General features: G+C 36.6%; 1 protein-coding gene across 1 annotated transcript in view; it reads right to left on the reverse strand.

The window, feature by feature from the left end:
* Window positions 1-22,674, reverse strand: part of LOC150109208 (plexin-B-like) — a 792,153-nt gene that overhangs the window by 578,403 nt on the left and 191,076 nt on the right. The window contains exon 5 of the mRNA XM_090406262.1: window positions 2,029-3,284. Coding sequence (XP_090262388.1) covers window positions 2,029-3,240 — 1,212 coding nt within the window. The 5' untranslated portion in view covers window positions 3,241-3,284. The remainder of the gene's footprint in view (window positions 1-2,028; window positions 3,285-22,674) is intronic.

The raw sequence follows: 22,674 nt of genomic DNA on the forward strand, positions 1-22,674 counted from the left end.
CCAGATGAGATTCGAACCAGGGTCTTTTTTAGGCCATTGTTGTTACTGGCTCAGCTACAGCGGCTGTTTTATGCATTCATATAATTTGGTATATTTAATATACAAAATTCATAAAAAAAAAAAAGACTGTAAAAATGCAAGATGGACTTTTAGAATGTTTTGAGTTTTTCATAAATGTATAAAAGCATTGTCAGAATTATTCTGCTGTGACTGCGAATTGCTACCCAACATGCCAGCTTGCAGCTAGTTCGGCTTGAGGGAGCAGTCTTTTAATAATAATAAAAAAGAGGTGGGGGAAGGTTACTAAAGCATTATTTTTCAAAAACTGGTAGTTTCTTGAGACAAGATGATATGCACCTCATAAGAAATTCCTCGTGAAATAATCTTGCCAAGAATTAATTATTTTTGTTTATTTCTTTTCGAGTACCGTATTTCGAATCACGAAACAGTTTCAATCTCTTCCTCTTGTGAAAGAGAGAAATTTTAACTAGATTTTTATTAGAATTTCCGTTTCTAGTCTTTAAGAATTATCAGAACCTTCTCTTCATGAAGATTCCCGTGTTTTGAGATGTTATTTTCCGAGAACTTTCTAAATTGTTTACACGAACATTTTTCATTGACAATAAAAAATAAATGGAGCGCTTCTTATAGGAAAGACTTCTGAATCTCGCTCTTGACCTTCTTCCAGTACACCAGTAAATGAATGGCTTCGATTTAAAAAAAAAAAAAAAATCCCCAGATACGCCTCTTTTTTACTACTACTTTGGGCAGTTTCACCACTTGGCACAGGGCCATACGACGAGGCTGTTGAAAGATGGGAGGTCTGGGTACTCAACTCGAGAGTAAAGAAAGAGTTGCATGGACACATTGTTGTGCGATGACCAATGAAAGCTTTTCATTTGAAAAGGTAAAAGTGACATTGAAAACAATAAGCAACATATTAAGAAACAGATTTTACCCCGAATACGTAATCTTAAGAAATAATCAGAGACACGAAGGTGTGCCAAAGATATACCCATGCATTAATAATTAAAGGGTGTGCGTGAATTTTGACAAAGTTTCTAAATGGAAACTATTATGACTCTCTCTCTCTCCCCTAGAAGGGGTTTTGTATCTTTGGAGTATTCTCGTCTGTATTTTTCGATTTAAATTTGAGAATATCATTTCAGTGCATTGCACGCCTGCAATCTATTATCAAACTTCTTCCAGAGAGTAGGTGAATTCTCACTTTTTTTTTTTTTGCATTTAAATTAAAAATTACTACAAGCTTTCGTCGAAACTAAAAATTGCGAAGGAAGGACGGCAAATAAAATACAAATATATGCAAGTTTCTGGACAGCACTCGTATCTTCTTAATAGTGCAATCCCAAGGTTTCTCATGTGAAAGGTTTAACTGCATAAACTCTCAAATTTCAAAGATAAACATCGTTTTCTTACTTGGATCCTTCCTTCCTGTTTTATGCTCACGTGTACACACCCACTCCGTACCACGCGGTTTTTAAACTAGATCCGAAGGAATAGAGTGGTTAATCCTTAGTCTCCTTTGTCTGTATTGCATTGTTCTCCTGGTCAGTTTGCCTGTTTTGAGATACGAAAAAAAAAAACAAAAAAACGAATTTCTGGGAAGAAAAAACCCACCTCCGTATGAGACCGAGATAACTCACATTCTGATGAAAAGTCCTAATTAAGATTCTTCGCTCTTACGATTTCAACGACAGGTCTTGCAAACCAAAGGGAATGAATTGGCGAAATACAGTGAGCTACTGAGGCTTAGTTACTTGGATACAAAACAACAATGGATATTTACTAATCTTTATTTTGATAATTTTCTACGCTGAGATGAATCCCGTTCTGGCCTTAACAAACTTCACTAACAAACGAGTAAAAATAATGTAATTATAATATTTATTAAATGCCTCTTTGTCTTTCGGTCCTGCTAAGTAATTAATTAAGAAGTGAAGATCTTTAATTAAAAACGACTTATACATTACTTCTTATAACCTGATTATAATGCGAATATTGACTCACCCCAGGTTGTGGGCAGGTCTCCAAAGTTCCGGCAACATAGTCCATGTTTCTGGTAACCATACTGCCATTGTAGCAAAGATGAATATTCTCATTAAATCCCCTGTCGATTTCTGGAAGAGGATACATACACACTCCCGACTGTCGATCCGGTCGATTGCTATGCCCCTGACTGGTTGTAAACACTCCGACAAGCACAGGCGTGCCAGTGTCAACATGTAGTTCGTTAGCGAGATCGGAAGCCGCTCGGACCAGATGAGCATCCTGGAGGATATTGTAGTCGGTCCCATCGGGTCCTATACACTGTATTGTCACTTCGGTGTAAGTATTGTAGCCAGGATCGGACACGCATATGCGAGACATCCGTGTCAGAAAGCCCCACTCTTCCAGGGCTCGCAGATGAGATCTCCGTTGCACCATAGCAAAATAGACGAAATCTCCATAGTAGAAGCCGTACACGTAATGGACCAGAAAGTAGTCTCTCACGTGAGAGCTAATGTCAACGCGGGCGATGGAAGAGAATGACCTGTCCACCACTTCAAACAGTCTGGGAGGATCGAGGATGCGACTACACACCGATGGAACCATGTCCCGATACGGTCCTCTTCTAGTGTTCGTAGTGGCCACATACAGCACACGTGGAGGCGAACCAGCATATCGTGCAGGTCCGACGAAGGCAATTGTAGAGGAGAAATCATCATTCGCCGCTACAGGAACGGGAATTAACTCTTCGGCTTGGCTTATGTTCCGTAAATTGTGCCTCCGGCAGGCACCTTGATAGACACTACCGCAAGCCAAGAGCATTTGAGTCTCGGTGTCTATTACCATCATCTTGATGGTGTTCGGTGTCGAGATTGTGGGATAACCTTGGCAGTCCCAAGTAAAACACTGCACGCTGTCGTCAACGGGTCCCGTCTGAAACGTCGCCTCTAATTCCAGGTCAGAGTTTAATTGGTAGAGCCGGTTTGTAGCAGCAGCAAACAGCCGACCGCTGAAGGAGTCGACAACCACATGAGTGAAGAGAGTATCGTTGGTTGTGCCGTAGAAAGTAATTGTGTCGGCAGCACACACGACAAGTACGGACGCAAGGCACCACAACACAATGGCGGGTCTCGTCCGTCTGTTGTTCACTCCAAATCCGATGGAACGGAAGCTGACCGCCATACCGCAAATACAACACACTCGTGTCACTTCTCCAGTCTCAGTCCGGCCCATTCCGAATCTAACATTGATTAGATAAGGTAGAATGTCATGTTCACCTGAAAAGAAAATTAAAGAAAAATTAATTTAAAAATTTAATTTTTAATTTTTTTTTTTCGTGCACACACACAAAATCTAAATATTGGTACAGTTCCTTATGCTAGAGATCTACGAATAGATTCCTTTCTTCAGTCCAAATGTTTTACAAAGTGTTTTTATCATTCATTTACAGTTTTTTAGAAACTTTCTCCATATAGTACACACGTCAGCTTTTGTTGCTGTTCTAATGAAAGTACAAGAACATTAAAATATAGCACTTCGATCACGAAACCATTATTTACTTTTCAGTACTGTACCTTCATGAAGAACTATTACAAAAAAAAAAAAAAAATGCGGCCATGAAGAAAGTATGAAAGAACGATAAAAAAATGCTTAAAACAGTTTTAAAATGTTAGAAATTTCTCTTTGATATTAGTTTGATTTATTTATTCTTTACCTATACCTTAGTCGCAGTTTTCATCCAAAATGAACGTAGTACTATTACACGTGACTCGCGTTCCATCACGTTGTTGCTAATGGCAACAGATTCGCTCGAAAACTTTTGAGTGCAAAAATGTAACGTAGCATGTCTAAAGGTAGACTACAAGTTTCATTTTATTTGATTACTACTCCTAGTGACATTTTCTGAAATATATAAAGGTGATATTTTCTCGTTTTTTTAACTCATTAATACGGACACTGTGCAATACTGAACCATGGTTAAGTGCATAGACTAAAAAAATCATTTAAAAACTGAAATATTCTCTTTTAAGTGCCTCTGCATGCAGACAAAGTTCAAAGAGGTCTTCCAACAGACGTAATTAATGTTGTGATGGGCCTATGAATTATGAGATATTTTATCTTTTTTTTAAGTGATTAAAATTGCATCAACTGGGAACTCCATGAGGTTTTTTTTTTTCTTTCCTAAGATGCATTGAGATAGATTACTGGAATAATTACGGTGCTCTAGGAATAAATTTGATTGCAAAATTTAAAAAAAAAAAAAAAAAAGTGTAGGATTTTTTCCATAGTAAGCGGAAACTAGAGCAATAAAGAAATGGTAACCGACATCTCAGAACAAACTTTAGTTTACGAATGCATAATAGAAGACCTGCTGAATATTTGCATAAATTAAAACGCGCAGTACATCCCACATCAAAAGTTCATAAAATACGATAGGTTCTCACATAATCAGCACTCCAATTCATTAAGCATCCTTTACATGCAATATCCCTATATATACAATAACATTGTTTGTAAATAATGACGTCATCAAACGAAATAAGAACACCTTTTTTTGTAAAAATAAGGATGCCAGTATCATTATGTTCTTGACATAAAAGATGTTTCTAATAAAGTTAAAATGGTTAACCAAAACCCAAAAGTGTCTCACTAGGTTAATTCATGAAGAAATTGTGTACGTTCAACTGAAAAGGGTCATTATTAATGAAGAACGTTCGCTCATTAAAACGGAAGTTCTACCACTTTAAATTTACACAAACAGGAAGTCGTCAATTAAAACATTACACAGACTTTCAGAGAGAAAAGCACAGTCAAAGATGACTCAGAGGACGTGAAAAGAAGATAGAAGGACTTGATCAATATTAGGAAATATTTGGTCAAAATGAATCTGCTAAATTGTGCATCCGAGATTTCCTAGTTCATCTTCTAAGCGTTTAGCTCTCTCCCCCGGTTTGACGATGTTCTTATTTTGTCGCTTGTTATTTTAATTAACCTCGAACTTTTTTTTTTTTCCCCTCTTCTCGTCTTTGATGAAGCTTTAGCTCCAACACGGTACGCGAAATCCCTTGAAAGATGATCAGGATGACAACGTAAAAACAAAAAGTTGAAAAGACCTATTTTTATATTTAATTGCAAGAGGTAAACAATAGTTTTTTCTGCACATAATAAAAAAAGGGGGGGTTGCTAAGAAAATAGCGTTTAAGTGGGACACTGATGTTAGCAGCTTGATTAATTAAAGTGGTACATGTAGCACGGTAATTTAAAAAGATCCCAGACGCTAACGGAACTCTGCTTCCCCCTCCCCCCTTTCATCGTCCTCCTCCTTTAATCTAAGACTTCCGTCCACTGTCAGCGTATCTGAAATTTGTTAATAAGCCTCCCTGATAAAAGTATTCTGGTTAGCAGAACATTTTTTTTTCTGCGTTTTATTAATTACTTCAACCAAAATCCAATCCTCGACCACTCAAATAACTGTAGGCTATTGCTTAACTAATGTCCAGTCCTTTTTTTTTTAAATTGTATAAGTAATAAATAAAATTTAAAGCTAATTACGCATTACAGTTTTTTTCTTGTATATTTTAATGGGATTTCAATTAACCGACAGTTTTTTTTTTTTTTATTTTATTTTAAACCAAAGGGTTTCGATGTCTTTTCCATGGTCTTGGCTAATTTGCTACTGTAAGGCGCTTAACTGAGTATTCGATTTTTAAATAAGAAAAGGTCTGCTGGGCTACCATCAAGACTTATCTACTGACTTTTTTTTAAATTATATCTTCCTACGTAGGATGCAAATAAACAAAGACGTAACCAGTACTTTGACATCTTAATGGATGACTATAAACTTATCCATCTACAAAATGCTTCACGTTGAAGTATTTCTTGGATGACATGAGGGGCAACTACATAGTAACATGTGGATATTGTATAAGTAAGGAACAGCGACGGTGCAGAACTTTCAGACCAAGAGATCTAACACTGAGGTGGGAAACTACTCATGAGACAGTGAGTTGAGATCGTTACTGTTTAAATTTCAGCCATCGACAACTCAATTCTTGAGGACATTGTCTTAAATCGACGAACTTTGGGAGTTCAACTGCCTTGTTTGTTGTGTGGAGTAAAAATTGGGATTTCCTGAAGGTTGGTCGGTTGTTTTGGATTTATGGCCGAAGCAACTCAGGCTATGAGGCCAGTATTACGTATGTTAAGTGCGCATGCTCTTATGGCGGGTTTGTTTGAAGGGTTTCCCCCAGTTGGGAAAACTCTTTCACCTCCACATGAGACTGACTAACTCATCTTCATTTGAAAAGTTCTTCACGCGTCCCAGGTCTTTCCAACCAAAGGGCATCGTCGATACCGATTGAGCTACGAAGGCTCTTTCTGTGATTCGGAGATAGAAGGGACTTTCCTCCCAGAAAGTCCCTTCTATCTCCGTACGAAGGACAATGGATACACAGTATTTTCCCAAGGTGGGAGATAAGTCCTAATTTCCTAAGAAAATGAAGTGAGCGAAGAAATATAAAGGACCTCATCACAACCATATATCAATGCGCTTAACACAATTTGACGATCATATTCTGTGCGATGGAACTCAATAAGGCTTGGAATTGACAAGAGATTCTTTAAAAAGCATGCTTCCTTAGGAGTCTGTGAGTTTGTTTAGTGGTCGGAATCGTGTCTATACATCTCTTGAAACATAAACAACTTCTTAGAGAGTAAAAAAAAAAAAAAAATCGAAACGCCAAAATGTCTTTCTGCAACCCACGTGCAACTCTTTCTGCTTTTGTGTTTCACGGACAAAATCAAAGAATGAGTAATCCTACAGCCGGAGACAGCTCCGGAAAACCGCTGCAGCGGTGAACTCATACGGAACAAACCATCGACACAGTTGCCAAGTGAATGCTCGCAGACCGAAAGCAATTTCCTCTGCCGGATTTTTTTGCCCTCCTCCCTTCTTATGCCGAAACAAAACAACTCCATCACTAAATGTCTCCACAGCCAACCCAAGTTGCATTAAACAATGGAGAAATAACTAACCGATAATCGTTTTCCTGTGCACCACTGGATTACCTACATGCAGTGCCTACAGAAATAGCATTTCTCTGGTCGCGTAGTTTTTGTTGGGTTTCAGCTCATGCCAGGAATGACAGTATTGATCTGGAAAGGAAAAATGAAGAAAAATAGGGTAGGAAATCATTCGTTCTCTTTGCTATTCATTCCTCCTACTTTCCTATTATATCGATGTCATTCACTGCTGGGAAAAAAAGAGGGGGAAAGGTAGAAAGAGAGAGAGACGTCAAAATCGCATTCCGCACGACACTATGCTAAAGCGAATTGCACGGCATGCGGACACACCCGTTATTCCCTTCCCGCGTGACAAGTGGGTGGTACTAAGCGACACGTCTATAGACAACTTGGGAAAGTCGTCGGCCATGGTGGGATTTTTCACTCCACAGTCCCATTATCCCTCTCTCACCTGCCTTTATTTCCCGCCAGTTGGCACGCGACAAGTTCGGCTCACGTGAGGCAACTTCCCTTTCTTTCTCTCTCTCTGGTGGAAGGCTTCGTTGTATATCTCCTGCACGTGACGAACTAGGTGCTTGCGTGTCGGGTGGAGTGAGTTTTAGTAAGCCCCGAGAACTCACAGATGGCAATCCAATGATATTGCTGTCTCCCCTTGGGTGGACAGTTGCAGTACACATGTCAGTATCGGTGTCAGAAATCAAATGCCTTGGAATAGTGCAAATGTCAGTTTATTTTTTTATTTTGTTTTATTTATATATGAATGACACGAATAGTGACACAAGTACAGCTGTGATCGTACAGAAAGTTGTACTAAAAGTTTTTAAATGCTTGTGTGTTTATTTTGATAGAAATTGATGCCCAAGTAAATCCTCATACAAACCACACATATAGATTGGAGAATTCTGTCTCCACGGATTTAATTTTAATTATCGTTGACGGATTCGGAAAGATGTATACATCCGAGTCTGTTAAGGTCCTATCTTTAGGAAAATGGGAAAGAGAAAAGTTTAGGTACGCCTTTTCGATTTTTTTTTATGCCTTAGTTATTTGCAATGGGACTATCAGTTAACCATTTATTTACCATTCCAAATTAGCTGACTCTTTAAATGAACTACAGTACTTTTGTTTGGAATTCCACCAGTGCATGAATGTTCGGGAGTGTCTTTAGATGCAAGCCCTTTGCGTCTTGAAACAGTCCCCATATTTGGTCTTCCTTATGAATGGCAAGCGAAAAATAAATAAAAGTAAAAAAAAAGTAATCAAAATATAAAAAAAAAGTGCTTCGTACCCCCCCCCCTCTCTCACAAGACCTTTCGTGTACCTCTGGGAGTACGGGTACTACACTGGGAAAACGCCGACTTAGTGTATTCACACCAGAATGTAATGTCCGTCCAAAGATTACGATCTTTCGTGAGTGGGAATTTTCATTTCAAAAAAATAAATAAATACAATAAACGTTTACAACCCTTTCTCAAAAAAAAAAAAAAAAAAAAAAAAAAAAAAAAAAAAAAAAAAAAAGTTGACAAAATGTCAGAATGTGCGTTTTAAGATCGTTGAATAATTATAAAAAATACAGAACAAATGGCATGAAATAAAAAGTACAAAGTATTGTTCTAAAGTGTATAGATATGCTTACATATGTATTGCGAATGAGAAAGCCTAGTAAATATTCCTCGCGTCCGTGACAGGATTCGAACTCATATCTTTTAAAGCTGTCATTCTTACGAAAAGGCCATGAAAGACACGAGTCCCGTATGACACAAGTCGACTTTGATCGGAGTAGAAGAAATCGATAGCAAATATCGTTAACCATAAAACCAGCGTGTTGCACATCGCTATGCTCGCCAGCCAGTGCTTCGTTTATCCAAAGAAATGGAAATGATACGATTAGGTGCAAGATCAGGGAATGTACGGTGAGTGCTTCCAGTTAGCGTCGTAATCACTAGAGGGTGCGGTTGGTGACTCGGTGGTACAAAGACAGTACACAACTCGAAACCTGATTCTGCGAACACAAGGTTTGCACTTTTACCAACTGGAGTTGAATTTCTGCCGGACTGGTATCCAGAACATGTAGAAATTGGATCACGCCACACCTTCCTACTCATAGCCATGTTTTCAGTTGCTCTACCAACTTGCAACCAATGGTGCACTCGTAGGACGCCCATGTGATACCATGTCGTATGCGAAATAGTGCAAAAGCTCCCGTCACCTATTCGATCTCTCTCCACGATTGATGCCTTTTCATATATGCTATGCTGTATTTGAATCAGCATTTGCACTTAAATAAAGTACATTACACAGAATGTAATTCATAAGAAGACCGAACATTTTATTTAGACTTGTGTAAAAGCATTGTCTGCGAATAAAGTACTATTGAAAGTAATGACAAAATGAGAAAAATTTCTAAATGATTCAAAAATGATTCAAATCGGATTACCAAGAGCTGCTTCATAAAAATGAAAGTACCTTTTTTTTTTTTTTTTCCTGTACGAATGTCTGCCTATACTCAAAGAACTACATGTTGTGATTGATGAACTTTTGTATTTTGTATATTACGACTCATCCCAATTTTAGTTTTTGATCAAACCATTTTAAGTTGACAACGATTCCAAATGATACAAATACTCATATAAGAAGAAACAATAAAGAAATTAAACCTACAGTATATGCACACAACACAACTCTGGCTTTAACTACGATGATAACGAAGAATTGTGCACTATTTATCGGTTGAGAGATGATCAATTAAAAATAGTAATAACGCAGTACCATTTTGCATATTCTGATAATAAGCTCCAGTTTTGCTAGCTTATTATAAAGAAGTTGGCAGTGGCCTCAGTGGCTTCTTCGTGCAATATATCTTTCCCATATAAGCCTATTTGGCCAAAATTATGGCCTCGATTATTAGGATATGACGTTAATACTAACGCTTTCACTAATCACTCAAGAAAGTTTAAAACTAATGTTTGAGAAATTATTAGATTAAGCATTTTTCTCTCCTTTAAAAACATATTTTGGATACGTTGGTATGCACACTGAAAGGGCTCCCTTTATACAATACATTAGCAAATGCATATTGTATAAATGGATGCATTTATATTTACAGTGCATCCCTGTATAAATGACAATTATATATGCAGGAAATAGTTTGTAAATTCCGAAATAGTAGAAAAACTAGGTAGCGAAAAAAGATTCAAGGAAAGCAAAAAGAAGAGAAAAAGAAATGGAAGGCATTCTACTTGTAATGTGGCCACTAGCGAAAAAAAAAAAAATGCTAAAGTAGCCGTTGTTCTCTGAAGCAATACTTCGACGTATGACTTCAATTGGTGACGTCAGCATGCATCATCTTAACAAAAGGACGGAAAATATTAACAAGAGAACTTTTCGGATGTATTTGTATGATCGAGAAATGTTTTTCTTGGTATTCAGAAGGACAGGTTTTTTTTTTTTTTTTTTTTCCCCACACCTGATGAGTTAGCTACCTTACCAAACAAATATTCGAAGACACGTGACAGTGCCATACCGAACCTGTGTCACGCGAATGTCTGTTCGCCGTATGAAATCCTTGGCAAAAGATAAACACAGAGCGTTGCTCGCCTACATTTCCACTCCTGCAGAAATGGAAAGCAATCCATTCGTATTTTTGCTTCTGGTAATAACTTTACAGTACACGATTTGTTTCCTTCAGCGACAGAAACTATTTTTTTCATACGTAACTTGTGATGCATGATAGCTACAGACTGGGGAAAAAGTTGAGAACGATGTGGAAAAATATTTTGCTTCAATTTCTAAGATTTTGCATTTTATTGCAAATAAAAAATGATGGATGCTTGTGTTTATGTTTAAGTTTCCATTTTATAATAAGCTGTAAGCTTTGATATTTAAAATGCAAATTTAATTACACATTCAGGGGAAAAAACGAAAGAGCTAAAGAAGTTAATTGTACAAAACAGACATTATACTTTTTTTTTTTTTTCACAAAATTGTAAAAACGGGTGCCTCAGTAACGCAGTTGGAAGAATGATGGGACGTCCTTCGTTTGGAAAAAAACTGAGTTCAATTCGTGTCGTGACGAAAAGAATCTGAAGAATCGTGTATGGATTTAGTTTTCAATGGACGTAAGCCAAACTCGGAAGTAGCAGATTTTATTTTTCATAAACTCGAATTTTTCATCCTGCACACAAGTAAATCGGTCAGAGAACAAACGCGATTGACAAAAATACTATTAGTGGGCGGTAGATAGCGTAGCGTGTAGATAGAGGATTAAGCAGTACAGACTGTGGATTGTGATGAACAGTACCCTCCCATGATGAGTCCTTAGCTCTTTAGTGTCAAGTAATTAATAATAAATAGTAATTCGAGGACTCTTTCATTTGAATTGTTTCACAAAAGTGTTTCGGGGATCATAATTAAACCGTAGCGATAAATGACATAAAGGTAACAATGTTAGAAAGTGGATTAATTGCGGTTGTTTTTATTTACTGCATTCCTACAATACTGATATGGTGTACAGCTTCATGAACGGACAGAAATTTGCTGTCACGCAGTAGACTTTCTTATTATCAGTTAATGAATATAAATATAAAATAGTAAGGCACGCATGATACAGTTTTTTTTTTTATTTCAATCTCTACCCCGTCATAATAAATAAAACTCCATCAACACTGCAAAAGAGTTCTTAAATTTCATGTGTTGCGAACTTTGGATGATGGGATTTGGAGGTGATGTTGTCTGATCCCATACGAAAATATTTCATCACGAACTGAAAGATAACAAGAAAATATCTTTAACAGTGTCCGCAGACAAGAATCTTTGATAGAAACTGCATGTTCTAAGTGGGAGTACCTCCGAAATGCAATTGCTAGCGACGATGCCCTATAATTAAAAAGACCTGCCTGCTTTCGATCCCTATCGTGATACGACAGGTACATTTATAAGACTTTTCTAAGTAAACGTAAGTTGAGCTGGTGTCACACGGAAGGAGTGGGGGTTTTGATCCCGCATAACAGCAAACTGACCATAGAAAACAAACTATTTACGGACAAAATTCTCTTGCCTCAATACTGTGAATCGGTGAAAAGTTAAAAAGAAACTTGTTAGCATGGGAGAGCATGAGGACTGTTCCTCTTTAGGAAATACATGAGGGGGGGGGGCATTATTCCAAAAAACACCAACTTCCGGAGAACAGAGGAAGAAACTTTATTTGATGAATTTGAAGTGTCCTCGAGATCAGTACCTGAGTTAACTGATTTAAAGAAGAGTGAGGGGAAAAATTACTGATGTCATTTCTTATTGATAAGAACTAAAAATAAATACAGCAGAATCTGCGTGAAAGAGTAGAATCAATCGGTGAGAAACAAGTAATACTTCTTGAGGGTGCAGAAGCGCACAATCAACTTAATTGTGCACTTCTGCATCCTCAAGAATTATTAGAGCATTCTTAGCAGATGTAAGAACAACTACTAAATATGTGAACATAGTAGTTGTTCAAAGGTAAAGTAGACTGAAGTCTGGAGTAAAAGAAAAAAAAATAAACAGTTTCTTGAATGCTGAGGAAGCGATATATGTAATATGTTTATGACTACAACATATTTAAGCAACGTAGAGAAATCAATCTCGTCTTGTCTAGAGACTTCGGTATCATTGGAATTTCAGAAAACTGTTGTTGTTTTGTTTGTTTATTTATTGGGAAGGGAGGAGAGTTAAGAAATAAGACTGGAATGGATTTCGTGGATATTGAAGTTAATAAGGTTTTTAAAATGTCCAATATATCCTCTTTTGTATTTTTACAGAAGAGGGAAAATAAAAAGATCAGATCCATAGTATCCAGTATTAGTTGATGTTGAATGATAAAGATCCATCCGCCTTCAAGAGTAAATATGTGATCAGAAAAAAGCTATAAAACCTGTTGCAGAGTCCTTAAAAGTCCTTAAGTCCACCATAAGATAAGATCTTACTTAAGAGGTCAAAACCCTATTAAAGACTTTAGAGCTATCAATATCAACTGACGCCTAAACTTCTTCAAACTTTTCGCTGAAATTTCTCCAGCAGTGAGTGACATAAGTTCACCTGTTGTCGACAGTGCTGCAGCTCATACTGGAGATCAACCATTTATTAGTTGAGAGCTTTCTAAGCCGCGACTGTTCATTGATTCTTCATTTGGAAAGTATTCAAGTGAGAGAAAGAGGACAGTGATATAATAGTCAAGTTTGTTTTCCTTTTTAAGAATCAGTAGGATGTGGATTTATTTCCCAGTATAATACTACTGAAATAAGAGAGTATAAAATGACAACAGGAAACAACGCTGGTGTAACACCACCAGAACAATCTGAGAAATGCCTTCAGGACTTTTCATTTGCCAGATCGGCTAATCTATTTCTGTAAGAAACGAAATTTTTCTTGCTTAATATGCGTTTCTTGAGTCACACACACGAATCCCATCCACGAAAGAATTGAATTTTTTTCAAAACGATGTGTAACATTCTCAGTTTTTAGAATGTACGCAAAAATGTCTTTCTGATTCAATTTTTGTTTACAACCGGAAGGTTATAAAAAGTAATAAGAATTAAGAATCTCTCTCTTTCTAAGTAGTTTTAAATTTTATTTTCAATCGGACCATTTTTAACGGGGAAAAAAAATAGGCAGAACAAAATGTGTATGTGAATAATGATATTATTATTACGGACGACTCCAAGGAGTCTTTAGACTCATCGAGGGAGGCCCTAAACATCATGTCCACACAACTATGCGATTACATTCTCACAGTATCTATCATATCTTGCCTTGAACTCGCTCACCGTCATAGCACCCACAACAGACTCTGGCAGCTTATTCCACTCATTTACCACTCTAAAAGTAAAGAACCCAGCTCTAACACCCTTGCTAACCACACTCTTGCCCAGCTTCCATAGGTGTCCCCTAGTTCTCTCACCACCAGTCCTGATCTCAAAAATATCCTCCGAATTAATCCTATAGAATCCCTTTAGCAATTTGAATGTCTCAATCATATCTCCCCTTTTCCCTATGAACTAGTTTCTGCAACCCACAAATCTTCAACTTGTTCTCATAAGGTTCATTCCATAGACCCGCTATCATCTTGGTCACTCACCTCTGGATCCTCTCCACCTCCTCCCCATCAAGAAGGAACCGAGGTGAACAAATCTGGGCACAGTAGTCGAGATGGGGTCTTATCAAGGCTCGGTACAGAGGTACAATAACTTGCTTGTCTCTGCTCGTTAAGGTATTTTTCAACAACCAAGTGAGTGGATGAGCTGATTTAGCCACTTTTGCAATGTGTCCCCTAAACTTCATCTCTCTATCCACCAACACTCCCAAGTCCCTGGCCTCATCAATCTCCTGGAGCACAGTTCCACCAATGCGGTATACTGCTGCTAATCTTTTCACCCCAAAATGCATAACCTTACATTTTGTCACATTAAATTGACATCCATTCTCCTTAGCCCAGAACTCCAATCTATCCAAGTCTTCCTGGAAGATTTTGACATCTTCTGCATTCACTATTGCCCTACCCAACTTTGCATCATCAGCGAACAAATGAACTGTTCTTCTTAGATCATTTCCTATATCGTTAATGAACAAATTAAACAGCAGTGGTCCAAAAACAGACCCCTCCGGTACACCACTAGTCACAGGCGGTCTTTTGGACTATACTCCTGAATATAAACTTCTCTCTGATATCTCTCCATCAACCACCCAACTGTTTCGAGAACAAGTAGTATCAGTATACAACCTGCTGTTACAAAAAACACCTGTTTTTTCCTTCTCGAACTTTTTTGTCTTTTAGTGTACGAATTCGACAGTGGTACTCGAATCTAGTTGCATAATTAAGACATTACACAAATGGCACTGGTTAATGCAGTTTTCCAATTAAAACGTCAGTCGAAAACATACATTTAAAAAACACTCATGTTTCTTTTTTTAAATTGTATATGTTTTAACGTGATTTTGAATAGATTTTATTCCACTTAATGTTAAGCGAAGTTTTCTTTTGATATGGCGGAAATAAGCATTTTCATTTTATATAAGTAAATTATAATGAGATTAAAATTACATTTACAAAATTTGCATTCATTAATTATTCTATGGTTATGAATACCTAAATTAAGATTTTTAGCATAAACAGTCCACATAAATAAATAATTCATAATACCAAAATGAATTATTTACTTGGCAGGATGAACAACGCTTAATAAATGGAATGGTTGTTTGCACCGATGTGACGCGATGTGCTCTGTCATCCAGGCTTGTCTGCTTGCAGCACAAAGTGCATCGCGTCTGTACTTTCTTACTAATAGGCAGGCCGTGGGTTCGATTCCCACTGTATCATGGATGTTTTTGAATGTTTAAGTAGTAGATGATTTTAATACTCCAGTGTGAGGCTATCATCCTACTTAAGGGAGGTCTGAAGTGGCTTGAAAATATTTCTGCTGTGCGTGTGTGTGTGCGCGCGCGCGCGCGTTTCCTTATCTTACTCTTAGCCCACTCATGGTACCATTCACAATACACCGAAGGCGAATATTGTAATTTCCAAAAACTATTGGTCGAGGGCGACTGTTACAGAAGGCAGATGAATAAAGTAGCGATTTGTTAGACAAAAGATATCTGCTACTCGATTACGTAAAGATTGTCCAAGAAATTAATCTTCAGAAAAAAAAAAAAAAAACGATAAATACTCTAGGAGCCTGTGTAGCTCAGTGGATGTGGCGTTTGCACACCACGGCGCTTGGCCGCACGAAGGAAGACTTGGTTTCGAGTCTAGTCGGTCGGCGACTAGAGGAAATTTTTCTGAGCCTTTTTTCGACACCGGTTCCCGAGTTAGTCGATCTCTGGCACGGGCAAGCGAGTTTTTCCTCCCTTAAACTCAAGAAAATCGACCGTAGAACCCACATTATTTCAAACATGAAATATATTGTGTTAGGGTTAGGGACCACGAGATGGCGGCACATTTGAGCCGTCTATCTTCACTGTGTACCGCTTAATTAGTGATAGCCTTGGGCCATCTATCTCTGATTGGTATCAGTGGAGATTGAACTGCCCACTCAGTCTCCAAATGTTAGATAGGGCTAAATGGCCTCGCCTACTCCCCGTATACGGGAATAAAAAGGTGTTAGCTGATGTTAGCAGAGACTTAACTTGCTAGCAAGCCAGTGGAACGAGTTGGTGAGGTGGGAATTCGATCACCCTCATTCAAGTCTTAGACTCTGGTTACCGGAGTCTAAGATGTAATATAAATTCCAAATATGAAAAGAGAGAAGCCTTTTTTCTTATTATTCTAAAAAGGTTACGGATGTCATACGTTTAGGCTAGGAAAAGCAATTGTTTATTTCCAGAAGAAATGACGTAGAATGAAATGGCTCATACGGATTTAACAAGTTAAAAATCCAGGAAAAGAAGTGATCATATTTCTAGAAAGAATCTTCTTCCTCTTCCTGATTTATGCTCACGCGTAAACCTACACATTTTACCGTGTGGGTATTCGGAACCGAAATCCTACGGAATAGGTTGGTTATTCCTTATTCCTGGAAGTGTCCTATGTCTGTAGAAGGGTGTGTTCACGGGGCCTGTTTGCCTGCTTGCGGGAGGAAAAACCCCAGATAAATTGCGGAGAAAAACCCTGCCGCCCAAGACCGGCTAACTTGGCTATGGCTGAGGAAGATCCTTCAGCTCCTCACGGCAGCGACAGGAATCGAACGCAGGACACTCCTTTCCCAGGCATATAGTTGCGAAGTGCATAACCACTCGGACCCTAGAAAGAAATATGTCAAATAAATAATCTGAAGAAGAAAAAAATTGACTGCGCCTCATCTTTAGAACTTGATTGAAACGCCAAATCCGAGATCATTTGAGTAAACTACAAATTTCATAAAAGAGGAAATAAAACTATGTGTAAACAATAAAAACATACTAACGTGAGATTTATGCAAGCATGGAAACCAAAAAAAAAAAAAAAAAATGATCGCAAACTTAGTATAGAACCAGAAGTATTCGAGCATAACAAGTTTTCCAAAATGCTTTTTTTTTTCTTAAGCAATCATGGGGATATAATTTTTAAAAATGCTTTACGAGATATTAAACTCCCGTCTTCAATATGATGTAGAATGGTTTAAAAACAAATCACTTGAAATTTTCATTATTCTACTCTAACAAATTTATTATGAAAATTATCAATTAAAAAAGACCAAATTTGAAAACTGCAGAACAAACAATGAAACAATTACATCGAATACTAAAAAAAAGTGTGTTTCGTAAATTATCCTAATTGAACCTAGAGTCGTTTTTATCGATTTGTAATGACAAATCTTTTTCGCATAATTTTTCTATTAAAATGGTTTCAGTATATCACTTCGAATCAGCTGGCTGATAGAAATGGAATTTCAAAACCTCTTTCATCAACCACTCAACGTCAGACTCATTCAAGAACAAAAAAGGTGCTCGCATATGATCAAATATACACACGCATAACACGACTTATCAACTATTTTACACATAGTACAGCTTGAAATCATTCAAATGAATTTTCGATATTTCTGTAGCTTTCATCACCTACATAATTATGTCTGTAACAAACTTTATAAAATCGAACAACTGTAAAAAGTAAAAAAGGTACTCGATGTATCTTTTTACTTTGGTAAAAAGGTACATCGAGTCTGTTCAGTCGTGGCGCGCTTATGAGATCTCGACCAGTTTTAGGCTTATGCATCCTTCATATATACAGTATTACTCGCTACTCGACCAGCGGAGTCGAAAAAGAATAGAAAGAACACTTCCTCATAAAAAAAAAAAAAAAAGATGTTGATCTAACTGTTAAAAGTTGGGGCGGTGGAATAGATCGTGAAAAATATTCAGTTGTTCTTATTTATTCAAAATAAGGAACATACACATAGATTTCAGAATCATTTCGCACTTCAATTATTTTTAACTGAGTACTATGACCAATAACGAATACCAAGTGAAAAAAGCCCGATAACATAAGTTTAGAATGCAAGGGGTTGTTCAGTTTTAAGTTAGTATAATGAAGAAAACTAAAAACAAATCAAAATTTTGATTATATAATACTCAGAAACGAACTACTTGCATTATTAAAGTGATGTGCGCTGAATAGTAATCAAATATTATACTAGAATTAATCAAAATATAAAAAACTCAAGGAGAAAAATTATCACTTTTCCACATAAGTAAAGAATTTTTCGAGAATAACAACAGCATGTTAATATTAGTTTTAAAACTTCGTATAATTTGAGGTACAGAAATAGCAGCAAAGCATTAATACCAGTACTTGGGATAAATAAAGCTCTTCCCAGTTGGATTTCTTTGTTTTGTTTTTTTTTTTAAGGAATTAAATTTCCGATAATTAATTTTATCTGCGACAGTAAGGTCGGAACAAAAAGGGAAAGGTTAAAAAAAAAAAAAAAAAAAAGCTTAGGAAATAACCCACATGAACCTCTTGCATTAGCAGACGATAATACGTCAGTCCTCCTGAGACAACACGCTAACAAAACGTTAGCGCGTGGCTGCTTTTCATTATGCCCTCAGGAACTGAAGTGCCACCTGTAAAAGACGTTTTTATATACCGTATATCTTTATAAAAAAAAAAAAAAAAAATCGAATTTTTCTCCAACTCTAAAGCTGATAAAACTTCCTCTTTTCTTACGCCAAACGAAGCGGTATAACTCAAAACTGATAGCTGAAATATTGCTTCCTGATAGGAATCGTTTTATAACGACCACAAAATTAAAAAAGAAGAGAAAAAATAAATAAAAAATAAATCTAAATTGACATAATTAAACAATCAACTATTTGCACTTCACTCTTTTATAATTATTCCTAAATAATAATGCCTTTGTTAAGCATTATTATTTAGGAATTGTTGCATTTGTTAACAGCCACCTGGTGGTGCTTAAGTGTATTCATTGAAACATCAGCAAATACTAAAAATAAAAACATTCGCATCGAAATAATTGCCATGCGGTGATATTGATGAAATTATGAAAATAATTATCCATGAATGAAACTTGATACAGAAACATTATGGATAAGAACCCTTAAGGGATCTTTTAATGATGTAAATATTACGGAATGCAGTCTTTAATTGTGCGGCAATGCGTGTTTTTTTTTCCCTTACATTATTTAAGAATAAATTGAAGAATTAATGTAATAATCTTTAATCTTCTTATCTTAAGGTCATTTATGAGGATAAAGACACAAATTTAAAAATATTCCGAGACTGATTTTTCCCCTCACGATAAAAATTAGCTTCGTCTATGATCCTTCGAAGTCTTTCCATCAGAACTCATTCATCTGCTAACACGAGTACACAGCCAGAAATTCAAAAGAGTAATAAGAATCTTAAAAATTCGCATTTCAATTTATCTTTGACACTAGGATCTGTGTGATTACTCTATTCCTATTACAAACTTTAATTTTATTTAAAGACTGCGTTTGTATTCGTTTGCCTCTAATGCTTATTAAAAAGAAAATTCTGTGAAAAAAATAATATGGCCGATCGCAGTTCGGTACCAATAGTGGTGATAATTATTGTCTATATGAAACTGATTTTTGGACTTGTTTTATTATTTGTATTCACGATTAAGGTAAAGGCCGGTATGGGTAGCGAGTGGTTAATGTATTCGCTTTCCAGCTAAAAGCTAAGGGTTCGAATCCCGCCATGGATGTTTGTGACTGTCGTTCACCTTCATAGAAGTATGTATATACATACCCTTTCCCAATATGGAGTGGGTCACCATGGGAGAAGTTGATCCAGCCCTCCCGCATTGGAGGAGGTCTTCATCCAGCAGTGGGGAAGATACAGGCTGAATATCATCAGCGAGTAAACGCAAATATTATTTGATCGTGGAATTTCACCAGAGCTGATTGTTTATTTGAAGTGGTCTCATGGAAACTAATGTTTATATTGGGTGTCTCAAAACGATTGATCTATCGAATTTCAGGATTAATTTTTTAAAATTATTTTAAGTGTTTATGGGGGGGTTGATCATCGTGGAGATTGAAGACCATATTTAATTGGCACTAAACGGCTTCTACCTTTGGGAAATAAGGCATTAACGGGTTTATTTTGTTTCTTTAGTTTTATTCACTTTGAATCCGATTCTGAAGTGGTGGGAAGATACAGTCATTTCAGGTTCAGTCGTCTAGCTACGTAATCTAGTTCTCACAAGGATTCTTCGATCTTTTAAGCACTATTGTATTCCGTTCTGTTTATTGAGAATAACCGTATTTAACTGTGCACTTTTAATGTTGTCAGCCAAGTAAAAGTGCACGCTGGCATTCGGTTCATTTATGGTTTTTGTAACAGCAATGCACGAGTTGATGTTCAGAAACGACAATTGGCCTGGATTGTGTCTGATCGATAAGCTTTAGCGATGTGCACCGAAGTCTCATGGAAACAGAAGAGACACCCAATCACTTGAAAATATGCTTTGAGCAATTGGGGTCCTGATTTACATGTATACCATTTGCAAGGCGTTTCAGCACCTTGATGAAGCAGGTCATGAGGCCCATTCAAGTATTTGTCAATGGCGCTCTCAAATCCATCCGTGTAGGTAAACTTTATTCACCAGTGAAGCGACGCTCGCTCGAAATAGAGGGAATAATACTCATGACATGCATGGGCTGGTGAAAATCCTCATACAACAGTTGAAACGAATTTCCAAAGTTGGTCTTCGGCGAATGTATTGTATAGACGTCTTAGGAATCGCTCAATCAACCGAATTTTCTGGCAGGTTTTCGATTACCTGAACCGCCTCTATCCCAACCGACTGGCTAACTAGATCCCTCACCTTTAAACGTTTAGACTGTAGCGTCTGGGGATCACATGCATAAGTTAATATAAGCTCAGAAGTTTTACAATTGGAATGTACTTCATCGGTGAATTTTGAAAACTGCAGATTATGTTCAAAATGCAGACTGAATATTATTAAATATTCATTCCCATATTCAGTAATATTCGAGTGTAACGAATAGCATCACGTGCATATAATTTGCATTAGATATTACTGGAGCCGCTTCCGAAAGAAGGATACTTTTACCGCTGATCGATTTGGCATAATTTCTTGCAAACAAAGGCAGTTATTTATATAACAATCTTAGTTTTTCAATAACCATTAAGAAATCGCAGAGACAAACATAACTGCTTCAGATTTTGGTAAATCTTTTAAAAAAATAAAATAAACGCGTTTTAATTAAAAAGGATATTCTTATGGACGATTTATTTTTGATTAATTATTATTGATTCAAATCTCATGGATTAGCATTCAAGATTTCCAAAAAGGAATTCTGTCATCTCTTCATCTCCACCTACAGTACTTATATAATTCTTACATTAACATTTTTTTTTTAATCGGGAGTGTAGCGCCCTCTAATAAATATAATTGAACTGCGAAATACATTTTAAATTTCTACTAAAAGGAAATCAGACATGAATATTGTCTACTATGTCCATAGTAAACACGATCTTCTCTTCTGAAAGCGTTACCACTTTACAAGCCTTCCTATCAAGTAACTACTCATATTTTTAACCCATTAAACATTCACCGAAACAGGAATGGAAACGCATCATTGTGTGTGTGGCGAAATCGTTGAGTATAATTGCAAAGCGCATCGTATAGGTGTATGTTTGCCATCAGAACTACTGATGACGTTACACTTCACATTGAACAGCTGCATTACTAGACGTTGGCATGCTTTCCATTTAATACTGCACAGTGGTGCCGAATGCATAGATTTATTGCTGGCTTAATGATAGCTGACTGTCTCCAGGGGTATACTAAGGTGCAAAGTAAATCGAAAATGGAAGCCCAAATGACAAATGATGCAATGGAACAGACTAAATCACGTTGCTAAATTATTCCCAGAGTCATTTTGATGTTTGTTGTCATTTTAATACTCTAAATATAATAATTTAGTGGAATTTCGATTACCGCTATTGATTAGCAATAAAGTCTATGTGAAATGCTTCCGAAAAAAATAAATAAATAACACGTGAGTTAAGCAAATTCAAAAGGACTCTTTATTTGAATAATGCTGTTTCTTTAAGCAGTATATGCAACGATAACAGCTACGCTATTTAAAAATAATGCTAAATAAGCATTCTGCAATTAAAATAACTTGACCGGTTCCGACTTTTTTTTTTTTTAGACTTTTTTGAGACTAGTTATGCTGGTATTTATATAAAGTTATATGTTAGGGGGCCAGGAGTGCCTATTAATTAATAATAATAGGCTTGTATGCATTAAAAAATTAAGGAAAAACTGCTTAATTTCTTCTCCTCGCCACACACACAAGCAAAAAAAAAAAAAAAAAAAAAGGGGGGACTGTTATAAAAAGATGATTCTACTTGTCACAGTCTGTTGACTATGTAAGGAATAATATTAAATATTCTTGAAAAGTTAAGAGATCAAAAGTCACGTATACTCGGTTATTTTTCTTAACAGATCGCTAATAATTTTGGGTATTCATTACTACCAAGAGCCTGGTTCACAACGTCACATTCTTCTACGCTGTTAATGACAATGTTAATGGCTTTGTCACATGGTTTTCAACAGCTTCGCTATATCATACTGAATAATGGATATGAGCAATTTTAATTTCTCCATTTCTAAAAATTCT

Source organism: Typopeltis vanoorti, chromosome 2 (assembly GCF_054136105.1).
Source record: "Typopeltis vanoorti isolate ZY-2024b chromosome 2, IOZ_Tvanoo_1.0, whole genome shotgun sequence".
Classification (NCBI taxonomy): Eukaryota; Metazoa; Arthropoda; class Arachnida; order Uropygi; family Thelyphonidae; genus Typopeltis; species Typopeltis vanoorti.